The following is a 21,750-nucleotide window of genomic DNA, read 5'->3' as shown; positions in this document are numbered from 1 at the left end:
AGTCTGGCCTACAGAGTAACTTCTGGGACAGGCTCCAAAGCTACACAGAGAAACCCTGTCTCAAAAAAAACAAAAAGAAAAAAGCACACTTCTTTCACTAGAGAATGAACTGCTAAGAGATGCCCCCTATATGGCCCATCTATGGGGAAAAGAGCCTTTGGGAAGAAGTTTCATATAAGGCATAAAGCTTGACCAGTGAATTCTGCACATGATTTCAGACCTTCTCCTGTCTGCTCTGTGAATGTGAGAGGAGAATTGTTCAAGGAAAGCCTAGAAGGAGGCTTAGGACACCCTAGGTTCTATGACTCAGTTTTCTGTATCAAGTCATTTATCCAAGATTATTACTAGCTAGAACTAGGCTTAGTGGTAGAGCACTTGCCTGATGCATAAAGATGCCTGTGTTCAACTCCATTAATACACACACACACACACACACACACACACACACACACACACTGTTATTACCAGCTTACAAAGTCATTTAAATTAATCTGGATGATTGCCCTTTGAGGAGGAAATAATAGCTGAGGGTAAGAATCTTGACAGCATCAGATTTTAACTTTATCCCAACATTTTCCCTGGTGTTCATTATTTTTTCTCCCTGATTTATTTCTCCCCATAGCCCTTCTTACTGACATTATGTTCTTCATTTTTATGTGTTTATTATTAGTTCCTCCTTAATGGAATGTAAACTTGGTGGAGTTTTATCCACTGCTATGTGCCTACAATGGAACTCACTCAATATTTACTAAGTGAATGATCTATTAACATGGAAGGTCACCTGTTCCCATACCAGTCTATTTCAGGAAATAGTCTTTAATGCTAAACAGTATCCAATAAGAAAACAACAATAACAGTAACAGCTGTATCAACACAAAACATTAACTGCTCTCATCAAGATTGTCTTTGGCTTTAAAAAATATTTTATACATTTAGATACATGCCACAAGTAAAGGGCGGGTTTTTATCAAACATATTTTATCTTGAAGCTCACACACAGTACAAGAAGAGAATTTCCAGGCTAATAAACAAGGGTTTTTTTTTGTTTATTTGTTTGTTTTTTTCAATTGAGTAAAGTCATTCTTTGCCTTTGAAAAGAGGCTTATTTGTGGCTGGTTTCTCCTTTTCCTTTTTTTCTCTTTCCTACCTCTTTCCCTTCCTTGATGCTGCTACTGTTGCTTCTGCTTTTTCTTTTCTTCTTCTTCCTTCTTCCTTCATACCATTCTCTCTCTTTCTCTCTCTTTCTCTCTCTCTCTCTCTCTCTCTCTCTCTCTCTCTCTCTCTCTCTCTCACACACACACACACACACACACATACACACACACACACACACACACACACACACACACACACATACACACATATATGGTATGTTCTGCTATTAATTTCTACATGGAAATCCAGGACAATTTGCTTAAGTTTCTACATAGAAGTGACCAGATCTCACAGAGTAGGTAAAATTTCAAAATGAAATTCTCATTGGCTTCTTTTATGACGTGCTAAATATCATGTTTCATATCTTTAAAACTACAAGTAAGTTTTTGTTAGTCTTCTAGAATAGTTAACAGTTAACAGCATGTTTTGATTCATTTTATCTTGACTTGTTAAGAACTGGCTTTGGGCAGGATGCTGTAGTGCCTGGAATTGCTAGAAGAACAAAGGAAGCATTAAGAGATGTTCTCGGCCTTCCTGGAATTCACATAATGAATGGAAGAAAGCTCAGAGTTATGAACACTCGGTGAGTCCAACACTAACTGTTGACATTTCATTTGTATTTAGAGAAGCCTGGCAACTGAGAACTGTTTTTCCCCCCTTCCTGGTTTACCAGAGCCAAATTGAGTTGGAAAAATGTTATTTGCTTTAATGAAATTATTTACTCTTGTGCAACATTAAGTTGTGTCAATCAAGCAAGTAAAGAAGGAAAGCCTTATTTATAAAATTGCTTGCTTCTGTTTTCTCTGTATTGCATTTCAGTCTCCAAGACAGGCGAAAAAATGAACCTTTTGCTGCTTGGTACTTTTCTGTTTTTGTATACTCCTATAGCCTGGACAAGAGATAGACATTATTACATTGGAATTATTGAAGCAGTTTGGAACTATGCCTCTGAAAATGGAGAAAAGAAACTTATTTCAGTTGACACGTAAGTCAATAGTCTTTGTTGTTTATGGGCCAAATTTGTAACTTAAAAAATTAAGCCAACAAGAAAAGTATTTCTTTAATTTGTTAAACATAGAAAATGCAAAATGTTAACTTGAAAACCAATACTTTTACTGGTTTCCTTTATATTCCCAAAATTTGTTCCTATGCAGCTGTCCTGCTCCTTTCCTGTTACTCCAAGGGAGCTGTGCTGTTTTTTCACTGCTACCTGCGGTTATTCACTCCTTTATCTATATTCCAAATGTGCTCTTCTTCTGGATGCAGAAGTTCTTTACTTTAAAAAATGTCCCTAATAGAATGTCCCTAATGGTGAAAGTACAGTATTTTTAATCCTTCAAAATATCAAACATAAAAATGAAATACAACTTAAAGAAATATGATGCTGCTTAATTCTTGTTCGGTGATTCAGGACAGTGAATGAATGATACTAATCTCTCTCACAGTTTCTCACAGTCCTTATCTTTACTTATTTTTAAAGTGTCTGCAAAGCACTTAGCACAGCTCCACACATAACATGTGCAAGAAATGTTATTTTCTTATTGTGAGGTCCTGATAAAATGCCATGTAGCTTAAAATTCTTCATGTTTCAGTTACTTTATATCAAGCACTTTTCTCTATACAGAAGAATAGTAGAGTCTCTTTGAAGTTTAACACCACCACTTTTAATATTATCTAAACATTTACCACCAAATGGAAACTTGGGATTCAAACAAATATATATTTTTTTGCCATTAGAATGGCAAGAGAGCTCAAATGAACAGCAGCAATTAAGATTATTATTTAATTTTATGTATGGTTGAATTTTTCATGGTAAGAAAAAATGCATTGCTAATGATAATATCAAATTGTTATTTTATTAACCTAGTAATGTTTAGTAAGAAAAAGTTCTAAGTCAATAACTGGCTAAAAAGACAATAAATAGAACTTACGTCTTTTTAAACCTGGTTTTGAGATAGTATTCTCAAGAGTCGGACAGATTTTTCCAGTTTCACTAGCAGCCTAGTTTTGTGTGGTTCATTGTTTTCCTGATTAAGTACAATGTAAATTATCTAGTGTTTATTTCCAAGGAAAGGGGTCAAACACACAAAAGAACTGGACTGTGAGTATAACTCAGTGGTAGAGTACTTACCTAGCAAGTATGGGTTCAAAGTCATGGGTCCATTTATCAGCAAAACACACACACACACACACACACACACACACACACACACACACACACACAAATTAATTAATTAAACAAAGAAAAATACTGTTCTACTCAATAGTCCATTAACCCATGTCCCTGTTTATAATCATTCAGCTTTCTATTTACCATTGTTCTACAAAGAGAGACCCTGTCTCAAAAAACAAGAACAAAATAAGCAAACAAACAAAAAACACACGTTTACATTATAACAAGTTTACCTGACCATTCTGTCAATCATGGATTGAGGTACTTCACACCTAAGCAGTTCACTGTTTACCAAAGACTTTTATGTTTTCAGAAGCAATGTTAAGAGAATACATTTGATTAAAGTGGAAAATTTCTAATAGATATTACTTAGCAGTTTTTGATTGGTTAAGTCCATGATTTACTGTTGGGTATGTTCAACTTGCACTCTACAGGCCACATACACCTTCATAGAACAGCTATGAAAGTGGTCCAACACATTTGTAGATGGCAATGTCATATTGTAATGTTAAGAGCTTGGATACTCCTTTTACATTAAATTATTTTTTTGGTTGGCTTATATAGGCACCCACATTGCTAGGCCTGGCTTAACTGAATGGCTTCCCAATTAATTATTGTAACACTCCCTCAAAAAAATAATTTAAAAATATTAAAGGACTACATGGTGAGTGTTAGGTCCTAAAAAAAATCACAAAAACCCAGGACAAATGGCTAACTCTGCTGCCTATTAGCATACCAAAGCACACAGCTGGCTTACAGGCTCTCTCAGTACCATGGTTTCTCTCTGTTCTTCTCATCTCTGCCTCCTACCCTAAACTTCTCCAGCCCAGAGACTTCACTTCCCTTCCCCTAACTTCTATTTCATATAAAAGCCTGCCCTTTCAGCTATGTCTGTTGGTTCTCTTGGCTCACTCTTGGACTCTTTGCCCTCTTAGCTCTCTTCCTCTGTCGCCTTCCCTCCCCCATGGCCAGGTTCAGTCTGGACTCTTTCAGATGCCTCTGACTGTACTCTCCCTCATATCTACACTAAGACTCTTCTCACCACTACCTAGGAGTAGTCACGTCATCAAGCTCATTCAGTGAGTTTGAGTCTAACCTGAGGTATGTGAGACTCTGCCTCAAATTTTTCTTTTTAAATTTTCCAAAGAGGTACAACATTTGGCTAACATTATTGGGTAAATCCACTTATAATGTCCCACTCTCTGAGGCTGCTAAATAAAAATAACATACAGTGGTTTGTAAGGGACAATACCTCATACAGGACAGCCTCTCTGGATGTACTTAACCTTAACATTTCATGCTTTCCACACTTTGCTATAACCATTACCATTTCTCCTGACTAAGAAGGTTGATTAGCATTGTATTCCTGCTATACTTGCAAAACTTAGCTATTTTTGATTTATAATTCACTAAGACTTGTGCTATATACCCCTGGTGTGTGGGAGGGGGCGAGGGGGGCGTGAGCTGCCTGTAACTAGACCATTTTTCTGTGATTTCTGTATGTTAAAGGCAATATTTCTGAAATGTCCTGCAAAAGATTTCCTGTCCTAGTCTCTAGAATCTGTGGGTAGGATGAGACATCATGTACAAAAACAGTGTTTTAGTCACCAACATAGCTAGCCTGGGTGGGGTTGGAGAAGACTAGCTGGTGTGGGGTTGGAGGAACAAAGAGTCCTCCCATGGCTGGAGAGAACATTGGAAGCTGCCTCTGCAGCTTAAGGGAAATTCTGTGTAGTGTTGCTGATTGGAAGTTGGAAAGATTACTTGATAAACATATGGGCAGCCTTAAAGACCTGAGAGAGGGCCCCAGACATCAGCCACAAGCAAACAGTAATTTGAATCCTACAGACTAAAGACACTGAATTGTGCCTACAATCTGACTGATTCATGAAGTGGATTTTTCCACAAGTCTTCAGGGGAGTGCATCCACTTGATTTCAGTGCTGTGGTGCCCAGGGCAGGAAACACAGTCATGAGGTGTCTGGCTTATGACTCATCCAACTGAGAGTTATAAGCAGGTATTACTTCATGCTGCTATGTGATGATTTGTTATGCAGTAATGAAAATCTAAAGAAGTGCCTCAACAAGTGAAGTCAAAATTCTTCTGTAATCTAGAAACTTTAGTACCCAAGCTAAGAATAGACCAAAACCACTTCAGAGAATTCTGAACTTACCAGTGGAACAGTATTATTAAATAATTATAGTAGCATTAATGACAAATTATCTACCACTAAAAACTCAGTTCTGATTCTGAATTTACCAGAAATGATAGGAATAGGCTTTTTCTTTTCTTTAAAAATAAAAATGGAAAAAAATAAAATAAAAATAAAAATGGGGCCTAAAATAGGAATTGTGACTGCTGGGAAGAACACCCATTTTCTGTACTGAGTAGAAAGAATTACAGTTGCCAAAAGGAAGGACTGAAAATAAATGTGGATAATTTGGTTCAAAGACCAAGTATAATAGATTCCTGTGGCTGAATATGTGACTGGCAAAGTTCCAGCAAGCTTCCAGTAGATGACTGACCCTTTGTCCCCAAGCCATGAGTGGCCCCGATGTTCCTTTGCAGGACAGTGTCATAAGCAAACAGACCTCCCAAAGTTAGATATTTCTCAATTTGGTAAGGGAAATTTGTCACAATGACCAGGTCAAATGGTAGAACCAGTTTGAGATATATACATTCATATATACATATATATGTAAAATCTTTTAGTATATTTTAGCTTCAGATCAACTTTTATTTTAAAGGTCATTTTCATAAATACTCCATCCCCTCATAAACTTTGTTCAGAAAAAATAAGTCACAAAACTAAGACAGAGCACATCTTATTTTAAGAGATAAGTAATAAAACACCAGAACAGTAGAAACATTTTGACAAATGGACATCTATTACAGTATATGGGATGGCATGGATTTCTGGGTGCTGTAGAGTCACCTTACAGAAATCAGATGCACACAGTGTCACAGTGTTTCAATAAAGCCTTAGTGACTACAGGGCTGCCCTAAAACCTGGTTCTCCACAAGATGTATATCAAAGGGCATGGTAGATTAGGATCTCTGCTAAATATTATCAGGCTAGACTCCTAGAAATAGTGTCAAATCCCGAAGAAAATTTATTCTGGGGTTTAGACATATGTTTGAGAGTAGCTCAGAGTTCTTTTGGCTGGGTAGGAAAGCCAGACAGCTGGCTCTGACTGACCTTGTTCCCGTTCCCTGGAGGGCCCTCTTAACACAGTCAATTGCATACCTTTGACCTCAGGGGTTTTCAGTGCTATACAGCCTAGCTGCTGTTTGAGCACATATTTATTAAGATTCCTCCTGTCTACACTAATTCTGTGAGTTTATGGCAGAGGTCACCCCAGTGCTCTGATCTTCATTCATGGATTTCTTGAAGTCTCCAAGCCATCTCCATTTTCTTCTGATTTGCTTTAACACAAAGGGAAGCACATAACAATTATAAGGTAACACAGGCAGGACACCCCATGGCAAGTATTTTCAGTAGGATTTTGCTGTTCCACAATTAGTGTTTTTTAGCTGCTTTATTTTTCTTACTTCCAGTGTGACCATCACACCAGAATGGGTTTAAAGGAGCAAGAAATACCATCTCCATCATTTTCAGTGTACAATTCTGCTTCCTTTGAGTCCTGGTGTTTATACAATCGGTTGTCAGTATATGGTTGTCTATGAGACTGTCACCCTAGAAGTCCTTAGTCAATCCAGAGAAATGTGGCTCTTTTACTACCTATTTCTTGCTCCCTCTGCCCAAATCCAGCCCCAGGATCACTGCCAAGTGGTGGTGCTCTCTGATCACAGTACCCAAGTTTCATCTATACAGCTACCAAATGCAGAGATCTGGCACCACCATGGTATCAGCTGAAAACAGAATTTTCCATATTTCTGTCTCATAATATCAATACCCCACTGCCTCTGCATTTTACCTTCAACTTTACAGATTCCCACAAGCCCAAAGTGGCTGCCTGCTGGTTAAAAACTGGCAGTGCCTGTGCTGCACTCCCCTCTGCCCCCAGTCAGAATCATCAAACTGAAGCCAGGAGTTTATTTGCACATCATGTAGTGCATTAGTAGATAATTATGCAGGTTAACATTTAGAAAACATGAGGTTAGAGCCCTAGACTTTTGAAAATCACATCTTCAACTTCTGTAGCAACTCCAGAGCTCCTAACTAACCCCAGTTTTTGACTTAAAACATGAAAAGAAAAATGTCTCTGAGCCTTTGCTGAGGAGCTCTCAGCCCAGGAAACATGGCAAAGTTTACTTTCCAGTCAGGTTAACCTGTTCTGTGGTGGTTACGTGGAACACAATAAAGTGTTGAAAACTGATGGGCTATAAGAGCACCCGTACACAGTACAAATGCAAGGCCTTGGTTATGGAGGACCTTACCAAAACCATGATTTAGCCTTCTAAATGACTGCATGGCACTGTTCATAAACAGATCCCACTGAAAACTAATATAAATTCAGTATGTAAGAACCAATTTAGGTGTAACTATCAAATGTACTCCCCCCACTTTTTTCTCCCTTCCTAGTTCTATTTCTAGTTCTTCCTAGTTATTTATATATATATATATATATCAGTTCTAGACTGGGGTGGTGGGGGAAAGTTCAATGGGTATTGTATACTTGCTGTACTAGCCTTCTGATGCCCAGCATCAGGAAAAGCGGGGCAGAGCTGGGTAAAACGAATCACATCACTGAAGACAGACAGCCTCTGGAAGTGGGCATCGGGAAGCTCACTGGCCAACTGAAATGGGGAGCTCCACTTCAGGGATAGAATTTGTCCCAGAAACTAAAGTGGAAAGTGATAGAGGAAGGTCCTAATATGGCCTCCAAATCCACAGGTAACTGTTCTCTCTCTCTCTCTCTCTCTCTCTCTCTCTCTCTCTCTCTCTCTCTCTCTCTCTCTCTCTCTCTCACACACACACACACACACACACACACACACACACACCTGTGCACATGCACGGGGGGGGGGGTAATTTAGTTCCATTCATTTTTATTTTGTTTCATTTTTGGCACCATGGTGTTGGGAGGTCCTCACAGGTGGTTCTCTACCATGTGTCTGATACAAAACACCCCATATATTAAAATAACAGCCAATTGACAGCTCTCCCCTTCATCCTTGAAGCTGTTTATACAATAGGCAAATACTAAATGTTGATGTGATTATTGATTCTTCTAAATTCTAATGATATTTCCAGAAATGATGGCTCTGATGAAAGTGTCTTTTTCTTTGCAGGGAACAGTCTAATCTCTATCTTCAAAATGGCCCAGATCATATTGGAAGAACATACAAGAAGGCCCTTTATGTTCAGTATACAGATGGCACCTTTAGGATGACTATAGACAAACCAGTGTGGCTAGGGTTTTTAGGCCCTATCATCAAAGCAGAAGTGGGAGATAAAGTATATGTTCACTTAAAGAACTTTGCCTCTAGGCCCTATACTTTTCATTCACATGGGGTAACTTACTACAAGGAGCATGAGGGTAAGTTCAGTGTATATTGTGGTTGCAATTTCATCTTCAGTAGGAAAGCCTTTTAACTTCTAAATTGATGCCTTTAGATAGAACCTGTAACCACATCCTTTAACACCTATCTATTTTATAATGGAATTTGAACTCATCACAATAAGTGCTTTGTTTCTTCAAGTTATGTGACTTCCTGTAGTGGGAATGCCATACATCCCTAAATGGACTAGGTGCTGATAGTGAGAGCCACAGCTGGACCATGAGTACTTAATTCCTTATCTAATAGAGGAAGAATATGAGAAGTGGATAATGTGCCTGACAGCTTAGAAGAGGCATGAAGCCAGAGGGAAGAGAAGGATTCAGAGTGGAGGCTCTCTTATCTCTGGAAATCTTCCAGTGATCATATTGTAGCTGCTATCACCTTCCATCCTGACTTCTCATAAACTCCAGCCCAGCTAAGGTGGCCTGAATAATCTCATACACCAGCCACACATCTTGAGGACTTGTGTTCAGTCCCTGAAACTCACATGGTGAAAGGAGAACAATGATTCCCCTAAGTTGTCAACTTACCTCCACACATGCACCACAACATGTACTTGCATACAAACATGCAAACACATACACATGGTAAATGAATAAATGTAAAATAAATTTAAAGGAGGTAATTTTTTAGAAAGTAAATTTTTTATGTTGTGTGTCTTTACTGAAGAGACATGGACTTCTGAGTATCTACCACAGATAAGGCACTAAAGAAATGATGCTACATAAGCCTTGAATGATGAACCAGTGAGTTGAATTGGGTTTACTTGCAGGAGCATGGCAACACACAGGCAGTGATACTAAAGAAGAGTATCATGTATATCCTAGAGGAAGGCAGGGCTACCATGGAGCATTCTTCCTGAGGCACCTCATAAGCCTTCACTCTCTCGACCCAATTTTGTGAGAGTCTCCTATGGGTAACCACAGCTGCTCTGATTGCAAAACTATAATGGCCATGTCATGATCAGAGGACAGAGTTCCACGTTACACCATCTCTTTTCTCTTTTTCTTAGCCAAGTTCTACTAATAATATAACAATTAGCTATCATGCTTTTTCTTTTTTTACATCACCATGGTATAATACGGTTAATATTAACTTTCAAGAGACAACAGTAGGCTTGTGATTTTGTTAAAAGGAAAAGTTCTTATTTTTTAAAGATACATGCTCAGATATTTATAAATTAAATATGCCCAGGCTTTGCTTTAAAATAATTTCATATGTCTGAAGACAAAATTGAGTGGGATTATGAAAAAAATAGCTTTCAGTTTACCATTGTTAATGCTGCATTAATAGGTACTCTGGAAATCTACTAACACTTAGAGGAAGATAGAAGTTCATTTCAACTTGTGCATGTTTGAAAATTTTTTAAATTAAATGTAGATATTTTTTAGTTCTGTAATTACTACACATACACACACAAATCAGATATTATATAAGAAGTTTTAAATTATTTGAGAGGGTGGTTATTTTGCTTATTCTTTAAACCATGACCCCCAGGTGAAAGCTTTCCCTTACATTAAAATAATTACAACCATCCTGAAATATCTATACTCAATCAATTACCAAACTAATAATAATCATTTCTGTGAGGCTTATGGACTCCCTAGACATTAGCTTTGTGTTTGTTTTTCTGTGTGTTCAAATGAATGTCCAGAGGGCACATGTTGAGATGATGAGGACTGATTATTCCTTCAACTATATTCATATGTACTCACTTTCTAACTCTATTACATGCTGTTTTCCAGGGGCTATCTATCCTGACAACACCACTGATTTTCAAAAAGCAGATGATAAAGTGTTTCCTGGAGAGCAATATTTGTATGTGCTGCATGCCAGTGAGCAAAGTCCTGGTGAAGGAGACAGCAATTGTGTGACCAGGATTTACCATTCCCATGTTGATGCGCCCAAAGATATTGCATCAGGACTCATAGGACCTTTAATACTCTGTAAAAAAGGTATATTTTCTCATTGCTCACAATATGGGAGACAGGTACAAAGCAGTTTGTTTTCTTTTTTTTCAATTAGTTTTTTAAACTATAAGTTATTCTGTAATTCAGTTGAATAGATAAAAATGGTAAGAGTAAAAAGAAGGAAGTAAGGTACAGGAAAGGCCTTGATGGCGTGAAAAAATGGAACACACCTTTAGAGGAAAATGCCAATGAAGCTAAGATGCTTGAAATCAGTCTCTGTGGGATAGGTTTGCTGGGTGCAACTTCCAACAATGGTGTTATATGAAGATACATGACTTTACTATGTGTGACTCCCTCAGTGGCACTCCCTAGCAATGGCTATAGTTACCTGTATTATGTTAGTAGGTATGATAGTACATTTATTCCTCACCTTATGAAGACAGCATAACTCAAAAGATTGAAATGTAATGTTAATTGGACCAATAGTTACCTGCAAAGCCTTTTTGTGGTGTGTACTAGATGATATGGAAACACTTGAATTATAACTTTTTCAGTTACCAAAAAACATTTAATTGTTTTGTCAGTAGATATATGGATACATATGCATATGCAGTGCACAGGACATGAACAAAGTGGAGTAGCTGGTCCAGATCTGTGGTTTACTAAGAAGATGAACACTAAATTTAAAAAATATTCTAATCACCTAAAAAGATGTTGAATCACATAATAAAAATTCAGATCTACTAAATCATAAATTTCTACTTCAGGTTCTCTAGATAAGGAAAAAGAAAAAAATATTGACCAAGAATTTGTAGTAATGTTCTCTGTGGTGGATGAAAATCTCAGCTGGTATCTAGAAGATAACATCAACACCTTCTGCTCTGAACCAAAGAAAGTTGACAAAGACAATGAAGATTTTCAGGAGAGCAACAGGATGTACTGTAAGATTAAAAAGATATATCATTTTTGTTTTAATAATTATAAGATTATTCTCTCACATGAATAATCCTAACCTGAGGCCGTAATAACAAAAGCAATGGACACGCAATTTGATATTTGTCTGTTCTAGTTAGAGTTACTAATGCTGTGATAAAACACCAGGACTAAAGGCAAGATTTGAGAAGACAGGGTTTATTTTGCTTACACTTTCACATAATAGTCCACCACTGAAGAAAGTCAGGGCAGGATCTCAAACAGGAAAGGAACAAGGAGGCAGGAGCTGATGCAGATGCCATGGAGGGTGCTGCTTACTGATTTGCTCCTCATGGCTTCCTCAGCCAGCTTTCTTACAGTACTTGGGACCACCAGCTCAGAGGAGGTATCAACCACAATGGGCTGAGCCTTCCCACATTAATTGCAAACTAAGAAAATGACCTATAGGATTGCCTATGGCCCTAGCTTATGGAGGCAATATCTTAACTGAGGATCCCTCATCTCAGATAACTCTAGCTTGCACCAAGTTGACACAAAACTAGCCAGCACACTGTTTAAATACTAGGCAAGGTAAAAGGCAGAAACACCAAACATGTTCCTTAATTTATAAGAAAAATCATCAGTTGAAATTTAATGCACACATGTTATACATACATCTTTATTTATCCTCCAAGTTCATTCTAGAAGTTATTTGAAGGAGCCTATTAGGAATATTGAAGTACATGTTTAAAATTAGATTTACACTATAAATCACCCACCTATGTTTAATAAAATAACTCAGACTACTAATTCCAAAAATTATCCCTTTTATATACTACATTGTCCTCATCAGGTCCCCCATTATGTATTAATTAAATATTTTAGTTTACTTTGTGTCTCCTAGAAATGCCAAAATGCCTTCTTGAGAACCCAAGCTTTCCCTTAATTTCCAGGGACAAAAATAATGAAATTAAGTTATCTATCCCTCAGAATTTACATGGTAAATTAAGTACCTTAACATTAATTAGATCAAAAAGTATAGATTTGTTTTTCATTTAGCTTCTTTAAAATGATCTTCACTTGAAAACCAAGAAAATAATAACTGCACTTCTAAATTAGAAATTGAAATTATTTCCAGAATTCTATCTGAAAGGTTTTGTTTTGTTTTCATCTAACATGAGTATCTCCTTTCTACACATTTTACCTTCTCTCTGTTATCCTGCTAACAAAAACAGACATTTGAAAAATATCTCAAATTTCTAGTCTGGATGGACACAGTTTGGTAATACTGTCACATCTCCTATATTAATGGTCCTTAACATTAATGTTTCTACCCATGAATTTCCTAGGATGGCACAATTTGAACAATGACCCTCAGTTTCTTCCAAGGTTCTTGGGCCTGACTGCTTTTGAACTTTCAGATCTTCCTGGCTTTGGTCCCTGCTGCCCATTCCTGAATTTCTTTTTTCTTCAAATCTCTTTGAAGTGTGTCTTTCAATCTTAGAAACATTTCTACTTGATACTATTATTACAAAAGAAATTCATGTAAGTCCAAAAAGTCCTAAGCAAAAAGAATAAATTTAAATCATATGCCTTTTGCCTACAAGCTCAGTTAATAATTGATTATTAAATAACCTTCAATATTTTATCTTTAGCTGAGTACTCTCTATATATGTATATGGATACATTTATATTTATATACACACAATGTAAATAGTTTATAAACATCAGAAACCAAATAAGTTTTACTTTATTCATCTTCAGTATTGTATTAGCAATGAGCCTTAGCCAGAATGGAAGAGTTTGTGGTTGATTAGCAATGTCTGGCATAAATAAGGGGTTGGGTAAATGCAAGTGTGGCATATATTTTCTATACCAAATTGATTCTGTTTCTGTAGAGGTAATTTTCACTATTCCAAGCACCAATGTCTATAAGGCAATAACTCTGTCTTGCAGCTTTGAATGGATACACATTTGGAAGCCTTCCAGGACTCTCCATGTGTGCAGAAGACAGAGTGAAATGGTATCTTTTTGGTATGGGTAACGAAATTGATGTGCATGCAGCTTTCTTTCATGGTCAAGCACTGACCAGCAAGAACTACCGTACTGATACAATCAACCTGTTCCCTGCCACCTTATTTGATGCTTTTATGGTGGCCCAGAATCCTGGAGTCTGGATGCTCAGTTGCCAGAACCTAAACCACTTGAAAGGTAAGCATCTTCACCTTTAGTCATCTGTCAGTTGTAAAAACAGCTGTGTATTAGTTACTCTAGTAGGAGATGTTTGAAGAGAAGCAGAACCAAACAGCCAAATAAGTAATCTGAATATTGAATTATTACTTTAGTTCTATCTCCATATCCATGAAAACTAATCGAGCTAGCCTTTTGCTTTGAGGAGGTTGGCTGTTTTAAAATAATAGTCTTTAGGGAAATTACTGTTCAGGAGGTAAGTTTTTCAAAGTCTAATTTCCTTGGGAGATAAACTTTACAAATAGGTTTTAAGAACTAAAACTTTCTTATATCTTGTGTTACAGAGACAAAAATGACATTTGCAAGTTAAGACAAAGAACAAATACATCACAGATAAATAAAAAAGTTGGTTATACTTGACACAAGTCAAAAAAACAAGCTACTTTCCAGCATTATGTATAAATCTGTTTTTATAGTCCTCCATTTTTACATTGAGAAACTACAAGTGATACTGTATTTTCATGGCAGAAGTCATTGCTATATTTTAGAAATTAGTATTTTTTCAGATCTCACTGGATTATCAAGAGTAATCCCACAAAGCCTGGTATCTTACTTTGAAAACTCATATGCTCAATGTCTCTTTTCTGTCATGAATACATTAAAAGATACATGTCTGTTTAAAAACTTGAATTTTTCATCAGTAGTCTGTTCACAGCTGTTTACCATGTTTTATTGTATTATCTCTGTCATTGGATTCAATTTCCATCTGTCATCTCATCAGCAATTGTCACTGCTCATCAGAGCCTTTTCTGTGATGTTTCAGCCGGTTTGCAGGCCTTTTTCCAAGTTCGAAACTGTAACAAGCCTTCACCAGAGGCTGATACCCAAGAGAGACATGTGAGACACTATTACATTGCTGCTGAAGAGATCATCTGGGATTATGCTCCTTCTGGGACAGATGTCTTCACTGGAGACAATTTAACAGCCCTGGAAAGGTAGCTGCCCATTTCCTTTATGAGTAATGATATTAATGTCCATGCGGGGCTTACCGGCCATATATATATTTTCTTCAGGGAAATGCCTATCCATGTCCTTTGCCCAGTTTTGACTTGGGGAATTTGTTTCTGTTGGTAGTTTCTTTAGGAGTGCTTTATATAGCCTGAATATTAGTCCTTCACCAGATACTCAACAGAGCTTTTTCTGCTATTATGTAGTCAGTCTTTCACCTTCTGAATATGTCCTCTGATGCACACAGGTTACTCTTTGTATGTGTGTGGGTGACTTTCATAAGCTGATGCATTCTTCCTTTCTTGGCCTTCCTTTCCTGTCTGCAACTTTCCACAAAGCACAGAAGGTGATATTTTAAAAGTCACAGGCCACCATGGCAATGACTCAGTGGGGAACAAAGCTTGCTGCCAAGCCTGATAAACTGAGTTCCATCCTGAGGACTCATAAAGATGGAAAGAGACAACTGATTCTTGAAAGTTGTTCTCTGACCTTTACATACACACCACGGCATTTGTGGACAGACGGACACACACACACACACGTGTGTGTGTGTGTGTGTGTGTGTGTTAATTTTTTAACGTCTAAAAAATTATTCCACTAATCCACATCTACACATGTGACAACACTTTCACAGAATCTATGTCTGCGACTCATCTTTTAAAAAAATCCCCTTTTAGAATGTTTAAGAAATTTACTCTGTGTTACTCGGTGTTGGAGAGTTGGGCCTGGCTATGCCCAGGTTTGTGACTCCTAAAGCACAGACTTAAGTCCCAAGCTATACTAACATTCACATGACAACTCTCCAAACTGTATCTCCAGCCTACAAGAGACTTACAAATTTCAGATTTGTATTTTTGTTTTCTTAACAACACCTCCACTTGGATGAGGCATGTTCAACCTGAATTCACTGGATGAGGCATGTTCAACCTGAATTCACTGTCTCCTGTGCAAAACAGTTTCCTCTTCACTCAATGAACAGCTTCACCATCTGACCCAGAATCTGAGAACTGTCCTATCTCCCTCTCCTTCACCAACTCCTCCTACTCTCCTCATCAGGTACCGTTCTCTGAAAGCTGCTTTCTTCTCTTCATCTTCTTTGCTAATACTACTAAACTCCTCATTATCTTTCACTGAAATTATAAAAGCTGTTTCTATCTGGCCTTCCTACTATAGTATTTTATTTCCTAACTTTTCTCTAAGCAGCTATTGAAGGGATCCTCCTAAAACACTCATCCTGAAGTCTTAAATCCTTCATTATTGCCATGGAATGGAGTACCCAAACCTTAACCAAGTCCTCTTGCCCAATTCTACCTCTCCAGGCCTTATTCCTTACTCTTCTGCCCTAAATTCTCTGCTTTTACTGTGATCTCCAGACGCAGCTCTTCAAATGTGGACTGCTATTCCATATGGGACTGTACAAATGAGTGTGAGGATCACAAACATTTTGTCAACAGTAAAAGGTTTTGAATGCACAACAACCAAAAATTAATTTAAAATCTAGTATATTGTGAATATGAGGTGTTCTGGGCAGTGTTTTCCTGTATTCTACTACATGATTTCTCTGCAGCCTTGGGCCTGAATGCACAACATGCACACTTGCATTGTACATGCTACTATGCCACACAGTCATCTTACCTGCCTGAAACACCTTAGCTCAGATTCAAGGCTACATACAGTATGTTATGAATTACAGTGCTGTTATTGTATGTACAGAATTCTCTATTCTTATACAAACATCATGGCTTACTTACAGCAAACAAAAGCTAACTGTTTTTCTGTCACCCAGCAATCAAGGACAAACTGGCATATCTTTGGACTGTATTTGTTACAATGTTTGATTTTAAAAATTGTTGTTTGAGCTAGGTGGTGGTGGCACAGCATTTATTCCCAGTACTCGGGAGGCAGAGGCAGGCAGACCTCTGTGAGTTTGAGTTTGAGGACAGTCTCATCTACAAAGGGTGTTCCCGAGAAACCTCACCTCAAAAAATAAACAAAACAAAACAAGTTGCTACTTGAGTTGCTGACTTGACTTACACACACACACACACACACACACACACACACACACACACACGTTAAATGAGTTCTTGCTTGGGATTAAAGCAGAATGTCCAACAATTCCTGAAATGACCTTAAACATATTTGTACCATGTTGTACTATATACTTTCCACACTAACAATTATAAAACCAAAATATTAATCTGCTCTGAAAAATGTTGAAGATGCTATGTTCAGCCAATACTTCATTCTTTTTGTAAGGATAAACAAGCACATGCATGTCATAAGTATGCAAATTTGCTGTCATTTTAAATAAATGGCAAAATTATATACATCAAAAATTGTCTTAAAGTAAATTTATGGTTTCTTATTTGCAATATTCGATTTGTAAACCTATTTTATGTATCTCTGTACCCAGGGTCTTGTAAAAATGTCTCAGGCAAAAGGTAGCTTAGAGTGGGAAGGCTTAAGGAGCCTTGCTGTGGAGCATGACATACTCATGACATACTTACACTTGTTCCTTTGTACCCCCCACAGGTTGTTGCTTGTTTGCAGTCTTCTGGCCCATTCTCCCCACTATTCACACATCACATTTAGAACATCATTTCTAACAGCTTCTGTCGAGAGACCCAAGCTGCTTTTCTTAGGAGAAATGTACCACAACATACTTCTTGGACTGTATGCAATCAGCTTGTGTAATCGGAGCTTGGTCTCCTCTGATAGATGTGTGATCCATCTGGATGAGGAGTTCTGCTTTCTTGTCACTGTCTCACCAACATAGTACAAGGATCCTGGCAAAACTCTGGTGCTAACCCATTTATCAAAAAAAGAAAAGATAAATAGGGCAACTTTGTGAAAATCATATCACTTTCTGAAACTGAATTTCTTTGTAAATGGGAGAAAACTAGCAACTCCACTACATTATCATGTGACTTCTAGCAAGTAAAGGCAAGCACTAAGCTGATGCTCATACCCAACAAAGGACAGTTGCTGTACAATGGGGTAGAAAGAGTCTACTGTAGAACAGGGGTGACATAGCTATGCTGAAATTTGTCTTCACTTCACTTTAAAATGATTTTGTATTCCTTCATCAAACCTCAAGAGTGGCCTAGGTCTGTGTGCCTCTTCAGTAAAATTAGTGTGGACTGTAAATCAAGGGTGTAATGTAGCACTAAGCACTAGACAGACTCTTTTTCTTCAATTAAGATCCTATGTAAATAGCCACCTTGTTCTACCTCCAAACCAGAATTAACCCCTTTTTTCTTTCTGGCAGTGATTCAAGGGTATTTTTTGAACAAGGTGCTATGAGAATTGGTGGCTCTTATAAAAAAATGGTTTATCGTGAGTACACAGATGACTCCTTCATGAAACGAAAACAGAGAGGCCCTGATGAGGAACATCTTGGAATCCTTGGTGAGTCCAACCAGAGTACTCATGGTTGGAACGTTTTCTTCTTGATTCTCCTAACCTCAGGAAGAAAAGTGTCAGGACCTGCAGCATGAATTCTAGTTAGAAGCCAGGCAGACAGAAAATCAGGTGCCACTTGACACATAGCAGCTGGCTACTTTCCCAAAAACAAATTATCAGCCATAAATCTTCACTACATCGTGAAGAGATAAAGGAAACTGTGTGACAGTTTAAATAACTGACTTATCCAAAAGTGTACTTTCTCAAAAACCAAATGTGGGCTTACTGATGACCCAGGCTGTATCTATTCTAGAGGCTGCTCCCAGTGAGCTCTGAGTTCTCTCATAAAAAACACAGTCTAGACTCATGAGACAGTCTTCCTCTTTATCTATAAGCTGGGTGACTTTTGAAAGTGACTTAATTTTCTGGGCCTGCTTTTTTCTATAAAGTGGAGATGAAAATGATTATAAATACATCAAACTTTAGTAAGGGTTAGATAAGATATTAGACATAAATAAACACTTAGAAGTAGGGATAAGATGCCCTCAATAAATGTCATCATGGATATTACATAAAACATTTGTATACTATATAGCTATATCTTTACTCTATAATTGGCCACAATACTAATTTTAAAGTTTTACATTCTAAAAAACTCATACCCAAAACAATGCTGAGGACGAAAGTCACACAGCCCAGACTAGGTTAAAGAATGTATAGATGCTCCAGATGTTTTTTTTGTAGATGTGTAGACACTCTGGATTAATTTTTTTGTGATGTACAAAATTTACTGACTTGAAGAAAGATAATAAACAAATTAATTTCCCTCCAGTTGTAGTAAAAAGAATTCTTGAATTTCTCCAAATTTGCCACATTGTAGCAATAATGGACTTTTTAAATACCAAGCTTTCCAACTTGCTACACATATGTAGTTTGATCCTGGGATGCTTGTCAGGGGACACAGCTAAAGCCAGTAACTGTTTTTGTACATTCTGTATGTCACACAACAACAACAAAAAAAGTTAACAAATGCTCTTTTTGTTCCTAGGTCCTGTCATTTGGGCAGAAGTAGGAGACATCATTAAAGTCACCTTTCATAACAAAGGACCATATCCTCTCAGCATTCAGCCAACGGGGGTGAGATTCACTGTTGAAAATGAGGGAACATATTATGCTCCACCTGCCCACTCCCTGAAGGGAGGTGAGTAGAAAATTCAGTCCTGAGAAAGCTGAATGTCAATAGAATCTTGCTTTGCCTTAATTGGATAACTACTGACAATTCAATAAATATTTAGTTGGGCTGTATCAATTTTACATTTCTGAAATACTATTGGATGGGTCTCTTTTTTAAGTTCCTGAAATGTTTAGCTTAGAGGCTCATTTTTTTGATATTTGAAAAGTACAGAAAACCATAACCAAAAATATTAGTAATCTATAATTCCATAGACAAACACACACACATATGAATATGTAATCCTCCTGCTTTTATCTGTGTATATATACCATACTTTAAAATTATGGTTGAGTTCATAGTATAATAAATATACTGGCATTATAGTTTTGTGATGTTTGCACTCTTAACATTATAAGCACTTACTAATATGATTTTAGTGATATAAAATATTCAATAATGTGGATATATTCTAATATTTTTTGTTGAGGATTACCAATGAAATCTCCTGATTTTGCCACTAATTACAATTTGACTATAGGCAGCTTATTGAAATTTTCTGGCTTTAGTTTCAAGTGAAAAATCTAGATAATTTGCAAGGTATCACAGGCTAAGTTCCTTTCAATTCTGCAATTACCTTCTGATCAGTTTGGTCAACAGAAAATGGACTGATTACCTCCTACTGCCAGGCAGTGTTCTAGCTGGTAGGAGAGAGGAGACGATATTTGCCTTCAACATTAGTCCTTCTCTGGGGAAAATGCACATATTCGCTCTTTGAGCACAAAAAGGGGTATCAACCCTAAATAGCGGTTTGGGGCAGGGTTGGGAGCTTCCTAAGTTTATCACACCAGAGAGAGCGGTGACGGCTGAGTGTCCTGGGCTGCCGTGCTGGTTCCCTGCTGCTGCTGCTGCTGCTGCTGCTGCTGCTGCTGCTGCTGCTGCTGCTGCTGCTGCTGCTGCTGCTGCAGATACTCCCCGTGGCCGCCACCGCCGCCGCCGCCGCTGCCGTCCACATGAACAGCCTGGACATGAGTGGGAGCGATGAAGGGCGAGGGTCGAGGGAAAGAGAGCGGGAGATCCTAGCTGGATCAAGAAAAGAGAGGGAGAACAAGGAGTGGGCGACCATGGTAAATGAAGACCACATGAGAAAAGAAAGAAACAAAGAGCTAAAGAGGCCCACAGAAATCCACAAAATACCCCCACAAAAGACTGCTGGTAATGGTCGAGAGACAGCTGGGACTGACCTACTCTGGTGATGGGATGGACAAACACCCTAATAGTTGTGCCATAAACCCCATCCAAGGTCTGAGGAATCTGGATGCAGACATCCACGGCTAGGCCCCGGGTGGAGCGCTGGGAGTCTAATTAGTGAGAAAGAGGAGGGTTTATATGAGCGAGAATTGTTGAAACCAAGGTTGGATAAAGCACAGGGACAAATAACCAAATGAATGGAAACACATAAACTATGAACCAAAGGCTGAGGGGCCCCCAACTGGATCAGGCCCTCTGAATAGGTGAGACAGTCAATTGGCTTGATCAGTTTGGGAGGCATCTAGGCAGTGGTACCAGGTCCTGGGCTCGTTGCATGAGTTGGCTGTTTGAAACCTGGGACTTATGCAGGGACGCTTGGCTCAATCTGGGAGGAGGGGACTGGACCTGCCTGGACTGAGTCTATCAGGTTGATCCCAGTCCTCAGGGGAGACCTTGATCTGGAGGAGGTGGGAATTGGGGGTGGGCTGGGAGGAAGGGGAGGTGGGCAGGAAGGGAGAGAACAAGGGAATCTGTGGCTATTATGTAGAACTGAATAGTACTGTAAAATAAAAAATAAAATAAAAAATATATATATAAAAAAAAGTTTATCACACCAGTGTGTCAACCCTGACAGGGCAGCACAAGGGGGATTCTATTCTAATCGGGATCAAGTAACTTAGAAGTGTATTTCTAAACTTAACCTACTCTGTGGCTCAATAGTCACATTAGAAAACACAAATGTAACCTCTCTGCTGTGACCTTTCTTGTAGGTGTGCCTCATCCTCAAGCAGCTTCCCATGTAGCACCCAAAGAAACCTTTACATATGAATGGACTGTTCCCAAAGAAATGGGACCCACTTATGCAGATCCTGTGTGCTTATCTAGGATGTATTATTCTGCTGTAGATCCCACCAAAGATATATTTACTGGGCTTATTGGGCCAATGAAAATATGCAAGAAAGGTAGCTTACTTACAAATGGAAGACAGGTAAGCCCAGGCAGGGGAAACTGAAAATGACTCCCAATCTGTTTTGAATTATCACTGTAAA

At 38.1% G+C, this 21,750-nt stretch overlaps 2 protein-coding genes across 8 annotated transcripts in view; one reads left to right on the top strand and one right to left on the bottom strand.

Annotated features, from left to right (window-relative positions):
- Positions 1-1,842: 1,842 nt before the first annotated feature.
- The window catches only part of Cp (ceruloplasmin), a 68,405-nt gene continuing 48,497 nt past the window's right edge, over positions 1,843-21,750 (top strand). For 6 of the 7 annotated variants that reach the window (XR_006073077.2, XR_013052019.1, XM_076573996.1 and 3 more), the window contains exons 1-9: positions 1,843-2,140; positions 8,585-8,832; positions 10,600-10,809; positions 11,532-11,705; positions 13,633-13,887; positions 14,690-14,861; positions 18,146-18,285; positions 19,328-19,480; positions 21,472-21,689. Coding sequence is in view for 5 of the 7 variants with exons in the window: in XM_076573996.1 (XP_076430111.1) it covers positions 1,995-2,140; positions 8,585-8,832; positions 10,600-10,809; positions 11,532-11,705; positions 13,633-13,887; positions 14,690-14,861; positions 18,146-18,285; positions 19,328-19,480; positions 21,472-21,689 (1,716 nt within the window). In the remaining 2 variants the exon portion in view is untranslated. The remainder of the gene's footprint in view (positions 2,141-8,584; positions 8,833-10,599; positions 10,810-11,531; positions 11,706-13,632; positions 13,888-14,689; positions 14,862-18,145; positions 18,286-19,327; positions 19,481-21,471; positions 21,690-21,750) is intronic. The other variant, XM_076573997.1, reaches the window with a different exon arrangement.
- LOC143273824 (uncharacterized) overlaps positions 11,880-21,750 on the bottom strand; it is a 29,524-nt gene continuing 19,653 nt past the window's right edge. Inside the window, exons 3-4 of the mRNA XM_076574001.1 lie at positions 20,695-20,811; positions 11,880-20,533 (exon numbers count right to left, since the gene is read on the bottom strand). Of these exons, the coding sequence (XP_076430116.1) occupies positions 20,250-20,533; positions 20,695-20,811 (401 nt within the window). The 3' untranslated portion in view covers positions 11,880-20,249. The remainder of the gene's footprint in view (positions 20,534-20,694; positions 20,812-21,750) is intronic.

This window comes from Peromyscus maniculatus, chromosome 6 (genome assembly GCF_049852395.1).
Source record: "Peromyscus maniculatus bairdii isolate BWxNUB_F1_BW_parent chromosome 6, HU_Pman_BW_mat_3.1, whole genome shotgun sequence".
NCBI lineage: Eukaryota > Metazoa > Chordata > Mammalia > Rodentia > Cricetidae > Peromyscus > Peromyscus maniculatus.
This window is presented reverse-complemented; position numbering and strand designations above follow the sequence as displayed.